Consider the following 13,260-nt stretch of genomic DNA (forward strand, 5'->3'; position numbering starts at 1 on the left):
AAAAAAAAAAAAAAAAAAGAAATTATAAAAGTATTAATTTGGGGAACTAATAAATGTCCATGAAATCTTCACAATTTATGTTCTTCTGCCGCAGCTTCAGCCTGTCCCTCCATTCAGGGTCCCTGAGTTCCCGCAACACTGCTTGAGGCTGAGTTTGAGACCAGCCTGGGCAACACAGCAAGACCCCCATCTCCACAAAAAATCATTTAAAAATCAGCCCAGCATGGTGGTACTTGCCTGCAATCCTAGCTACTCAAGAGTCTGAGGCAGGAGGATTGCTTAACCCCAGGAGTTCTAAGTTGTAGTGAGCTATGACCATGTCCCTACACTCCAGCCTGAGTAACAAAGTGAGACACTGTCCTCATATACACTTACACACCAACACACAAAATATGTATTAATTGACTGGTTATGTTATTGATAAAGCTTCCAGTCAACAATAGGCTATTAACGTTTAGCTTTTTTTTAAAATTTGAGACAGAGTTTCACTCTCATTGCCCAGGCTGGAGTGCAGTGGCATGATCTCAGCTCACTGCAACCTCCACCTCCCAGGCTGAAGCAATTCTCCTGTCTCGGCCTCCTGAGTAGCTGGGATTACAGGCGTCTGACACCATGCTCAGCTAATTTTTTTGTATTTTCAGTAGAGATAGAGATGGGGTTTCACCATGTTGGCCAGGCTGGTCTCGAACTCTTGACCTCAAGGGATCCGCCTGCCTCGGCCTCCCAAAGTGCTGGGATTACAGGTGTGAGCCACCGCATCCGGCCAACATTTAACTTTTTATAAAGTCAAAAGTTAAAACCAGATCCCAGATCATCAGCTGTGCAGAGGTTAAGAGTCTCTGACACCCACTTTGTTCAAGGGTCTACTGTATTTTTTTTTCCAGATGGAGTCTTGCTCTGTGGTCCAGACTGGAGTGCAGTGGCACAATCTTGGCTCACTGCAACCTCTGCCGACCAGGTTCAAGTAGTTCTCCCACCTCAGCCTCCTGAGTAGCTGAGACTACAGGCATACACTACCACGCATGGTTAATTTTTGTATTTTTAGTAGAGACAGGGTTTCATAATGTTGGCCAGGCTGGTCTCGAACTCCTGACCTCAAGTGATCCACTCACCTTGGCCTCCCAAAGTGCTAAGATTGCAGGCGTCAGCCACTGCACCTAGCCAGTCTACTGTATTCCCTACCATGTTCCAAATCATTGAGCATTGTCGATGACCAAGAAATACTTGTTCTGTAATTGACTAAGTGAAGAAATGCTGTCATCCTTACCTACAGACATTAGGTTCCTGATGATTTCCCGCATCACATCTCTGTAGAGATTCTTCTGGGAAGGATCCAGCAAAGCCCACTCCTCCTGGGTGAAGTTCACAGCCACATCCTCAAAGATCATTGAGTCCTGAAACATCCCACATGGCAGAGGAGGAAGGCTCAGACTGACAGCACTAGGAATCTACACTCACTTTAGAGGAAGTTCACACAATGCTATAGACTCCAAACATTTATTCAATGACTTGGTCATCAGACTTTTATCCTCTGTCTACACTCACTTTCTCCAGCGCAGCAATTCTGATGCTAGAATTGAAACATATTCAGTAAAGTAACAGCCAATATGGACACGCCTCTCATTCGTGATTTCAGGGAGTGAGATACGCTGCCCGGATCACCTCTAGTGTCTTTCTGTCTAGTGGGTCTATACTAACTCTCATGACAAAGTCCTAGTATGTGTTGTCTGCAAGAGACCAATATTAGCAGTTCTGAGACAACAGATCCCTACGCATGTTTATATTTAGCAAGTTGGACTATGATGGTATCTCGGAGCTAGATTTAAGGAGAGTTGCACCAACCTAACAAAGAAAAGGAGCTGTGTGCCTAAACTATTTATTCAAACAATGTAATATTTGCCACTGGGCATAGTGGCTCACGCCTGTAATGCCAGTACTTTGGGAGGCTAAGATGAGTGGACTGCTTGAGCTCAGGAGTTCAAGACAAGCCTGAGCAACATGGTGAAACCCCATCTCTACAAAACATACAAAAATTATCCGGGCATAATGGCACACGCCTATAGTCCCAGCTACTAGGGAAGCTGAGCTGGGAGGATTGCTTGAGTCCAGGACGTTGAGGCTGCAGTGAGCTATGAGTGTGACAGTGAACTCCATTCTGGGTGACAGAGCGAGACCCTGTCTCAAATTAAATTGAAAAATATCTAAATAAGTAAATAAATAAATAAAATGGTATTTGTTTAATTTCCATCTTGCTTCTGGGAGTTTGAAATTTTGTGACATAATCAGCAGAGAGAGGCACACCTGATCGGCCACTGCTAGGTTTCAATGTTTGTCCCCTCCAAAACTCACACTGAAGCTTCATCCCCGAGGTGTCGGTATTGCAAAGTAGGGCCTTGAAGAGCTGACTGTGTCATGAGGGCTCTGCCTCATGAATGGGTTCATTCATTGATGGATGAAAGGGTTAATGAGTTATTGAGATATCCTGGGAGTAAGACTGGTGGCCTCAGAAGAAGAGGAAGAGACCCCTAAGCTAGTACAATCACCCCCTCCCCTAGGAATACCCTCCCTCCATTACCTCAGATGGTGAAGAGTCCCCATCAGCAAGAAGGCTTTCACCAGATGCGCCACCGTGCCCTTAGATGTCCCAAACTCCAGAATTGTATGAAACAAATATCATTTCTTGTATATAACCCAATTTCAGGTAGTCTATTCTAACTAACATAAAACAGACTAAGATGGCCATGAAAAAACACTCTGGGCACTAAGCGTCTAATGAGAGACCTTGGTACGTAACATTTCACATGTTCTATCAACACTTGTTACTTGGGGGATTTAGCCCATTCTATGTGATTACAATAAGAGAACATCTGGAAGCTGGCAACTGGTTTACTGTAAACTAAATTTGATGAAGTGTAACATAAGGTCAATGAAATGTATTTCATCATCCTAAAGGAAATATTTAAATATTTTATTAGGTAACATCAAAGGAGAATGAAAGATGGAAAAATTGTACACGTTCTTCTAAAGAACTGCATGTCAGCCGGGCGCAGTGGCTCACACACCTGTAATCCCAGCACTTTGGGAGGCTGAGGCGGGCAGATCACCAGGCCAGGAGTTTGAGACCAGCCTGGACAACATGGTGAAACCCCGTCTCTACTACAAATACAAAAATTTGCCGAGCCTGATGGCAGGTGCCTGTAATCCCAGCTACTCAGGAGGCTGAGGCAGGAGAATCGTTCAAACCTGGGAGGCAAAGGTTGCAGTGAGCTGAGACCGCGCCATTGCACTCCAACCTGGGCAACAAGGGCAAGACTCCACCTCAAAAAAAAAAAAAAAAAAAGAACTTCATGTCACCAAGGTGTCGTCTCTCATGAATATTTATAACATTCCCTAAATCATTAAAACAGACCTCTTAGTAGTCAATAAAAGCTACTTAAACAAAACGAATGGAGGTAACAAATGTCTAAAAACGCTAAAAATCTTCTAAACCAGAAAGTGACAGCTTACCTAACATACATGAAGGATTTTGAAACTATAATATTCAACACACCGGCCAGTTGCGGTGGCTCAAGCCTGTAATCCCAGCACTTTGGGACGCCGAGACAGGCGGATCACGAGGTCAGCAGATCGAGACCATCCTGGCTAACACGGTGAAACCCCGTCTCTACTAAAATACAAAAAACTAGCTGGGTGAGGTGGCGGGCGCCTGTAGTCCCAGCTACTCGGGAGGCTGAGGCAGGAGAATGGTGTAAACCCAGGAGGCGGAGCTTGCAGTGAGCTGAGATCCGGCCACTGCACTCCAGCCCTGGCCACAGAGCAAGACTCCATCTCAAAAAAAAAAAAAACACAGTCTGTCTGAGTGTTCAAGGAATGCTGCAAGAGAAAGCCATCCACAAAGCCTGGAAGCGGTCAGGTTTGGGTCTCTTTTATTTTTGTTTGTTTGTTTGTTTGTGTTTTTGAGACGAAGTTCTGCTCTTGCTGCCCAGGCTAGAGTGCAGTGGTACGATCTCGGCTCACCACAACCTCCGCCTGCCAGGTTCAAGCAATTCTCTGGCCTCAGTTTCCCCAGTAGCTGGGATTACAGGGTCCCACCACAATGCCCGGCTAATTTTTGTACTTTTAGTAGAGACAGGGTTTCACCATGTTGGCCAGGCTGGCCTCGAACTCCTGACCTCAGGTGATCCACCCATCTTGTCCTCCCAAAGCACTGGGATTACAGGCGTGAGCCACCACACCTGGCCGGGTCTGTTTTATTTTAGCTCCTAGCATTCAGGAAACCTCTCTCTCAAAACACTAAATGGGCCGGGCGCAGTGGCTCAAGCCTGTAATCCCAGCACTTTGGGAGGCCGAGACGGGAGGATCACGAGGTCAGGAGATCAAGACCATCCTGGCTAACCCGGTGAAACCCCGTCTCTACTAAAAAAATACAAAATCTAGCCGGGCGAGGTGGCGGGTGCCTGTAGTCCCAGCTACTCGGGAGGCTGAGGCAGGAGAATGGCGTAAACCCGGAAGGCGGAGCTTGCAGTGAGCTGAGATCCGGCCACTACACTCCAGCTTGGGCGACAGAGCGAGACTCCGTCTCAAAAAAAAAAAAAAGAAACACTAGATGAACACAAGTTAAAGGAACAGAGGCTTCATGGACTACAGAGGACAGGGTGTAAGTCTCTGTAAACATACTTTGAAAAAGTCACTACCGGGCACAGTGGCTCACACCTGTAATCCCAGCACTTTGGGAGGCTGAGGCAGGTGGATTACCTGAGGTCAGGAGTTCGAGACCAGACTGACCAACATGGAGAAACCCATCTCAACTAAAAATACAAAATTAGCTGGGCATGGTGGCACATGCCTGTAATCCCAGCTACTTGGGAGGCTGAGGCAGGAAAATCACTTGAACCCGGGAGGCGGAGGTTGTGGTGAGCCGATATCATGCCACTGTACTCCAGCCTGGGCAACAGGGCAAAACTCTGTCTCCAATAAATAAATACACAAAAAATTAGCTGGGCATGGTGGTGCATGCCTGGTAATACCAGCTACGTCAGAGACTGAGCGATGAGAATGGTTTGGAACCCAGGAGGAGGCGAAGGTGTGCAGTGAAGATGAGATCATGCCACTATCACTCCAGCCTGGCAAACACAGCGAGACTCTAGTCTTCAAAAAAACAAACAAGCAAGCAAAAACTACAGAAGGTAGAAAAAGAGAAAGTTTTAAAAATAGAAAACAAGGCCAGCGCATGGTGCACACCTGTAATCCCACCACTTTGGGAAAGTCGAGAGTGGGACGGATCACCTGGAGGTCAGGAAGTTTGGACTAGCTCTAACCAACATGGAGAAACTTCGTCTCTACTAAAAAATTACAAAAGTAGGCGTGGTGTGGTGGCGCATGCCTGAAATCCCAGTACTCGGAGGTTGACAGGATGATAATTCACTTGAACGTGGGAGCAGAGGTTGCAGTGAGCTGAGATACCACCAAGTGCCACCCTCAGCCTGACAACAAGAGCGAAACTCCGTCTCAAAAAAAAAAAAAAAAAAGAAAGAAAGAAAGGAAGGAAAAAAAACCAAGTACAACAAACAGAAACATTATATAGTATTAATACAAGTTCATCAATTACCACTTAAATGTCTGTTATTATATACACCAAAAAAGAGACAGGGAGATTACACAGTAGATTAACAAGTTCTCAGTAATGTGTACAACAAAATCATCGTCAAACAAAAGATATGAATAATTAAAGTAAAAGTATGTTAAAAAAGGATAAGCCATTCTTTTAAAAAAAAAATAGCATTCTAACACTAATCAAAAAATGTGGCAATAGTTTTATAAAAGTTCAGACAAATCACATTTTAGATCAAGGAAAATGGCAAGAAATTTTCTCATGAATTCCTTGGGCTTGTTTTTTTTCTTTTTTTTTTTTTTTGAGATTGAGTCTCACTCTGTTGCCCAGGCTGGAGTGCAATGGCGCAGTCTCGGCTCACTGCAACCTCTGCCTCCCTGGGTTCAAGCAATTCTCCCTGCCTGAGTCCCAGGTATCTGAGATTACAGGCACCTGCCACCACGCTTGGCTATTTTCTGTATTTTTAGTAGAGATGGGGTTTCGCCATGTTGGCCAGGCTGGTCTCGATCTCCTGACCTCAGGTGATCCACCTGCCTTGGCCTCCCAAAGTGCTGGGATTACAGGTGTGAGCTACCACGCCCGGCCATAATTGTCTTGTAAAAGAGATTTTGTAACAGTGAAGAGGTCAATCCTGCAAGAAGACATAACAGGACCAGGCGCAGTGGCTCACACCTATAATCCCAGCACTTTGGGAGGCCAAGGTGAGCAGACTGCTTGAGTCCAGGAGCTTGAGGCCAGCCTGGGCAACACAGCGAAGCCTTGTCTCTACAAACAAACAAAAAAAAAAATACAAAAATTAGCTAGGCATCATGGTGCACGCATGTAGTACCAGCTACTCAGGAGGCTGAGGCTGGAGGATCACTTGAGCCTGGGCACTGGGAGGTTGAAGCTGCAGTGAGCTGTGATTGTGCCACTGCACTCCAGCCTGGCAGACAGATAGGGATCTGTCTCAAAAAGAAAAAAATAAAATAAAGACGTAAGGTATTACAATCTTTATTATCTATATCTATGCCCACACAATATAACATCAAGATACAAGACAAAAACATAAAACTGTAAGACAAAATATACAAATCCAAAATTATAGTTGGAAGCCAACAGTTCACCTCTATCAATAAATAATAGGTCAATACAGCAAAAAAAAATCACTAATGATATAGCTAAACTCAACAGCATCAATAATGTATTAGTCCATTCTCATGCAGCTAATAAAGACATGCTTTAGGAAACTTATAATCATGGTGGAAGGGGAAGCAAACACATCCTTCTTCACATGGTGGCAGGAAGGAGAAGAACCAGTGCCCAGCGAAGAAGGAAGCCCCTTACAAAACCATCAGATCTCGTGAGAAACAACTCACTGTCACCAGAACAGGATGGGGAAAACCACCCCCATAATTTAATTATCTCCACCAGGTCCCTTCCACAACAGGTGGGGATTATGGGAACTACAGTTCAAAATGAGATTTGGGTGGGGACACAGCCAAACTGTATCAATTAATCGACTGCATTTAATTGATATGTATTTATAGAATCCTTCATTCAACACCAGCAGAGTACACACTCCTCTCAAGCTCACATGAAATATTCACCAAAGTAAACTACACTGGAAGCATAAAATATGCCTTAACAAATTGAATAGAAATGCTATAAAGTATGCAATCAAATCATATTAGATTTAAACTAGAAATTGACAACTGAAAGATAGTTGAAAAGCTTCCAGAAAGTAGAGAATTAATCTGAAGCTGAAATAGGTGAGCCAGTCTTTGTAAGATGACGAGCCCAAAGAGAGACAGTAAGGACCGAGAACACAGACAAGTCTGACTCCAGTGTCACATCGTATCATCCTGTCACCAGCGATATCCCCCCATCCCCATCCTGCTCACTGAAGTGCTCAGTGACCACCCTCCCAGGAGAAGACACACTGTGTGTGTCCCCTGTGTTCCTAAAGTGCATTTTGCTTTTCATGTTCTTGCACCATCTCAGCGGGGAGGGTTTTCCTGTTTTTAGGAATAGTTTTCTCCCTTCACTATTCTGGGAGCATCCGGAAAACAGGAATCATTTCTGTCCTGTCCCCTCAATACCACCATCCAATTGGCTGATGAGCCAAGTGTCCCCAAGGAATGGTATCTAGGGTTGGGGAAGAAAAGCTGAGTGTCCTAGGGGATTAGAGCTTTTTTTTTTTTTTTGAGACTGGGTCTCACTCCAGTTGCCCAGGCCGGAGTGCAGTAGTGCGATCATGGCTGACTGCAGCTTTGACCTCCCTGGCTCAGGTGATCCTCCCACCTCAGCCTCCCCAGGAGGTGGGACTAGAGGCACGCACCACCATGCATGCCCAGCTAGGTTTTTTTGGTATTTTTAGTGGAGACAGGGTTTCGCCATGTTGCCTAGGTTGGTCTCGAACTCCTGGACTCAAAAGATCCACCCGCCTCAGCTTCCCAAAGTGGTGGGATTACAGGCGTGAGAGATGGTTCCTGGCCCAGGATTAGCTTTTTAGGGAGGGGAATACCAGGCAACTCCTCCCACCCCAGGGCACCCAGCTCCTCTCCTGGGAAGCCCCAACTCCAAGCCTCAGGTTGTCCTCTGGGAGGAGTGACCCACCCTCCAAGAAACGTGGCAGCTGTGGGCATCTTCGGTCAGCCCCAGGCAGTTCCGAAACCCAGGACCAGGATAAGATGGAGGGTGAGTTGAGGACACATGCCCTGTAAAGTTTCCGAAGATAAACCTCAACCCAAAGACATTCTCAGAAGGTGTCCGTGCCTCGGGTAGATAAAAGGAGGAGAGGCATAAAGACTGTTTACAGCAGAGTGTCAGGTGGTTTTTCTCGACTTCCTCAAATGTGAAATGTTCACAAACACAAAACAAATCTTTACAAAAAGAGCCACATTTTGCCCTCTTAAAAAAATAAAATAAAATAAAAGCCCATTAAACTATTGTGTGTGGCCAGGCACCATGACTCACACCTGTAATCCCAGCACTTTGGGAGGCCTAGACGGGCAGATCACCTGAGATCAGGAGTTCGAGCCCAGCCTGCCAACATGGTGAAACCCCGTTTCTACTAAAATAGAAAAATTAGCCGGGCATGGTGGCACGCGCCTGTAGTCCCGGCTACTCGGAAGGCTGAGGCAGGAGAATGAGTCTGCGAGGCAGAGACTGCAGTGAGCCAACATTATGCCACTGCACTCCAGCCTGGGCAACAGAGTGGGACTCCGTCTCCACCAAAAACAAAATACACACACACACACACACACACACACACACACACACATATATATATATAACGTGTGAGGCCGGTTGCAGTGGCTCATGCCTGTCATCCCAGCACTTTGGGAGTCTGAGGAGGGTGGATCACCTGAGGTTAGGAGTTTGAGACCAGCCTGGCCAACACGGTGAAAGCCCTTCTCTACTAAAAATACATAAACTAGCCGCCCGTGGTGGCGGGCGCCTGTAATCGCAGCTACTTGGGAGGCTGAGACTGGAAAATCGCTTGAACCCGGGAGGCGGGGGTTTCAGTGAGCCGAGATTGTGCCTGTGCCACTGCACTCCAGCCTTGGCGACGGAGCGGGACTCCGTCTCGGAAAAAAAAAAAATATATATATATACACACACACACACACACACACACACACACACACACACACATATACACACACAGTATATATATACGGCTGTGTTTGAAACAAAGCCTGGGGGACGAAGAGTTGACATTGTTGTGGTGAACTGAAGAGAGGAGGCCAGCTCTAAAACGCGGAGCGGGATCTGGAAATCCAGGGATTTGCTGGCAGCCCTAGGAGACGCTAGGCCAGGGAATCACAGTTGCAGATTTGAGACCCTGCTTCTTATATATCTGGATATCTCAGTAAAAACCCGAGCTGCTTGGAGACAAAGGAGGAACTGGGGACCCCACAGACCGCTGCTCCTTCCACACGAACCCCACACCACCCGAGGCGGATTCCCCCCATGACCCTCCCGTGTCCCCGCACAATCTGGGGAGACGCGGGGCTGTGGACGCGGAGCTGCCCAGAAGAGGGCTCCGGAGCCGGGGCCGCAGTTGCCGCGCAGGGACCGGACAGAACGCCCAGGGTCCCGGCTGCAGGCCCAGACCCACACTGAGGCCGAGGGGACCGAGGACCGAGCTGCGCCAGGACACTCGGGTCCTCAGACCCCAGAGACAACGGCGGCGAGGTCTGGGTCCCGCCACAGCCGGTTCCGGCCGGTTACAACCAGCCGTACCCCGTCTCGGGAACCCCAGCCTCGGACACTCACCATTTCCCGGCTTTCGCGGTGTCCCGTTCCTAACTCTACCTCCCGCTGCCAGTACAGCTCCCAGCGCGACCGAGCAGAGAGCCAAGCGCAGCGGGCAGAGAAGACGCCGCGGGCTTTTTTCAAGCTCGCATCCTCCAGCCGACTAGGCGCCTGATTGACAGTTCTCACGGCCCCGCCCGGCGGCTCTGATTGGATAGTGCTCCAGGTCCCGCCCCCTGAATAAGGAGTGACAGAAGAAGTGATCTCCCAGTGCTGAGTGGAGCCAGATGAACTGGTTCCAGACACAGCCCTTGGCACCGGGCGGGGAAGCGGGCGGGCGGGCGGGGTGGGGGTGTTGCTCCCTGGGCAGTGACCCGACCCCTCCCAGGGAATATTTGCATTTAAGAAGAATTCCCTGCCAGTAGTCTGCGAGCCCTTCCTGCTTCTTCCTCCTGGACTGGGGGTCACACTGTGTGCAGGGAATTCCAGACTCACTGTCCAGTGAAGTCATCCCCTGGCCTCTGAGCAGGAGTGGAGCCAGATGAACTGGTTCCAGACACAGCCCTTGGCACCGGGCGGGGAAGCGGGCGGGCGGGCGGGGTGGGGGTGTTGCTCCCTGGGCAGTGACCCGACCCCTCCCAGGGAATATTTGCATTTAAGAAGAATTCCCTGCCAGTAGTCTGCGAGCCCTTCCTGCTTCTTCCTCCTGGACTGGGGGTCACACTGTGTGCAGGGAATTCCAGACTCACTGTCCAGTGAAGTCATCCCCTGGCCTCTGAGCAGGAGGGGAGCCGAGGCCACATTGCAGTAGGAGAGGGGATCTGATGTCCTCCAGGGATCACGAATTTGGGATGAGGCTGCTGGCTGCATGGCCAAGCCTTTCTCCCACCTAATTTCTGATTTCTCAGTCTTTTTTTTTTTTTTTACATAGTCTCTCTCTGCCGCCAGGCTGGAGTGCAGTGGCGCGATCTCGGCTCACTGCAACCTCCGCCTCCTGAGTTCAAGAGATTCTCGTGCCTCAGCCTCCTAAGTAGCTGGGATTACAGGCACGCACCACCACACCCAGCTAATTTTGTATTTTAGTAGAGACGGGGTTTCACCATGTTGGCCAGAATGGTCTCAATCTCCTGACCTCGTGATCCGCCCCCCTCGGCCTCCCAAAGTGCTGGGATTACAGGCGTGAGCCACCGCTCCCAGGAGTCTACTCGTTTTCACCAAGAAAATAAAAACACGGCAACAATGGAATAAAATTGTTAAATGTGTGGAAAAACTGGAATTATATGGCAGCAATATTCTATAAAGGAATCAAAACAGAAGAAAAGCAAAAATATGAACTAGCTCAGAGAAGCAGTGTTTCAGCTACAGTTCAGCAGGAAACCCCCTATTCAGGAGGTTAAACAGATTCTTAACTTGGGAGCCAGATTCTGATTGCTGAAATAGAGCCCCAGAGCCGATCACAACCTGGTGATGAGGCCAGAACACCGAAGGATTTAACTCTAGGCTCCCAACATGCCTTCCTGTCCCCTCTGCATAGTGTGGCAACACTCTCTCTCTCCTTCCAGACCTTCATTTTCTTTTCTTTTCCTTTTTTTTTTTTTTTTTTTTTTTGAGACGGAGTCTCACTCTGTCACCCAGACTGGAGTGCAATAGCGTGATCTCCGCTCACTGCAACCTCCATCTCCCGGGTTCAAGGAATTCTCCCGCCTCAGTCTCCCAAGTAGCTGGGACTATAGGCAGCCGCCATCATGCCTGGCTAAGTTTGTGTTTTTGTAGAGATGAGGCCACCGCGCCCAGCCCCAGACCTTCGTTTTCACCAGCAGGAAACTCACCTGGAGTCAGTTTAAGGTACTGACTGACATAAATTGTCAAATTCATAAACCTTTTCTCCATAAGGTAATCCAATGGGTCTCTGACTTTGACAGATTTTCTACATATATCAAATCACGTCCCACTCCAACTATTCTATGTGTAAACCAAAAATAAAATGTAAAGGCCACCCCTCTCTCCTAAACTGAAGGATTCCCCTCTAGGCTAAGGGCATCCCAAAGTAAACCTGAAAATCTAGAAATCTAGTTCAGGCCATGACGGAAAGCAGGGGTCAGACCTGTAGTCCCATCTGAGCACCTATAGTTCCAGTTATCTGAGGAGCTGAGGTGGGATGATCACTTGAGCCAGGCAAGTCAAGGCTGCAGTGTGCTGTGATTGTGCCACTGCACTCCAGCGTGGGAGACAGAGTGAGACTCTGTCTCAAAAAAAAAAAAAAAAAAAAATTGTAATAAGTGTGGATGAGGACATAGAGAAATGGGAATCCTTGTGCATTGCTGTAGAGAATGTAAATGCAGCCACTGTGTAAAACAGTATGGCTGTACCTAAAAAAAAGGTGAACTTAGAATTCCCCTGTGACCCAGCTATTCAACTCCTAGCTATATATCCTAAAAGATCTGGCTGGGCGCGGTGGCTCAAGCCTGTAATCCCAGTACTTTGGGAGGCCGAGGCGGGTGGATCACGAGGTCAGGAGATCGAGACCATCCTGGCTAACCCGGTGAAACTCCGTCTCTACTAAAAAAATACAAAAAACCAGCAGGGTGAGGTGGCGGGCGCCTGTAGTCCCAGCTACTCGGGAGGCTGAGGCAGGAGAATGGCGTGAACCCAGGAGGTGGAGCTTGCAGTGAGCTGAGATCCAGCCACTGCACTCCAGCCCGGGCGACAGACTCCGTCTCAAAAAAAAAAAAAAGATCAAAAGCACAACACACAGAGACACATGTACACCAATTTCATAGGAGCCTTAGTCATAAGAGCCAAAATATTATTGTGGAAAAAACCCACATGTTTATCAACATACAAATGGATGAGGCCTGGTGTGGTGGCTCAGGCCTATAATCCCAGCACTTTGGGAGGGCAAGGTGGGTGGATCACGAGGTCAGGAGATTGAGACCATCCTGACTAACATGGTGAAACCCCGTTTCTACTAAAAACACAAAAAATTAGCTGGATGTGGTGGTGGGCACCTGTAGTCCCAGCTACTCGGGAGGCTGAGTCAGGAGAATGGCGTGAACCTGGGAGGCGGAGCTTGCAGTGAGCCGAGATCACACCACTGCACTCCAGTCTGGGCAACAGAGCAAAATTCCGTCTCAAAAAAAAAAAAAAAGGATGTGCAAAGTGTGGTTTATTCCTACAATAGAATATATTCAGGCACAAGAAAGCAATGAATTACTGACACATGTCAACACATGCATGCAACTTGAAAACATTATGCTAAGTTAAATAAGCCAGAGACACAAGAATAAATATCGTATGCTTTCACTTACATGAGGTGTCTAGAACAGTCAAATTCATAAAGGGATAAAGTAGAATAGAGATTACCAGGGCCTGTGAATAGAGGAGAACGTGGAGTTACGTGTATGAGT

At 47.8% G+C, this 13,260-nt stretch overlaps 1 protein-coding gene across 1 annotated transcript in view; it reads right to left on the bottom strand.

Annotated features, from left to right (window-relative positions):
- The window catches only part of LOC108539594 (zinc finger protein 625-like), a 15,089-nt gene extending 4,366 nt beyond the window's left edge, over positions 1 to 10,723 (bottom strand). The window contains exons 1-3 of the mRNA XM_017888404.1: positions 10,603 to 10,723; positions 9,875 to 10,089; positions 1,268 to 1,394 (exon numbers count right to left, since the gene is read on the bottom strand). Of these exons, the coding sequence (XP_017743893.1) occupies positions 1,268 to 1,394; positions 9,875 to 10,089; positions 10,603 to 10,723 (463 nt within the window). The remainder of the gene's footprint in view (positions 1 to 1,267; positions 1,395 to 9,874; positions 10,090 to 10,602) is intronic.
- Positions 10,724 to 13,260: the final 2,537 nt, after the last annotated feature.

This window comes from Rhinopithecus bieti, unplaced genomic scaffold, assembly GCF_001698545.2.
Source record: "Rhinopithecus bieti isolate Rb0 unplaced genomic scaffold, ASM169854v2 scaffold_15296, whole genome shotgun sequence".
Lineage (NCBI taxonomy): Eukaryota > Metazoa > Chordata > Mammalia > Primates > Cercopithecidae > Rhinopithecus > Rhinopithecus bieti.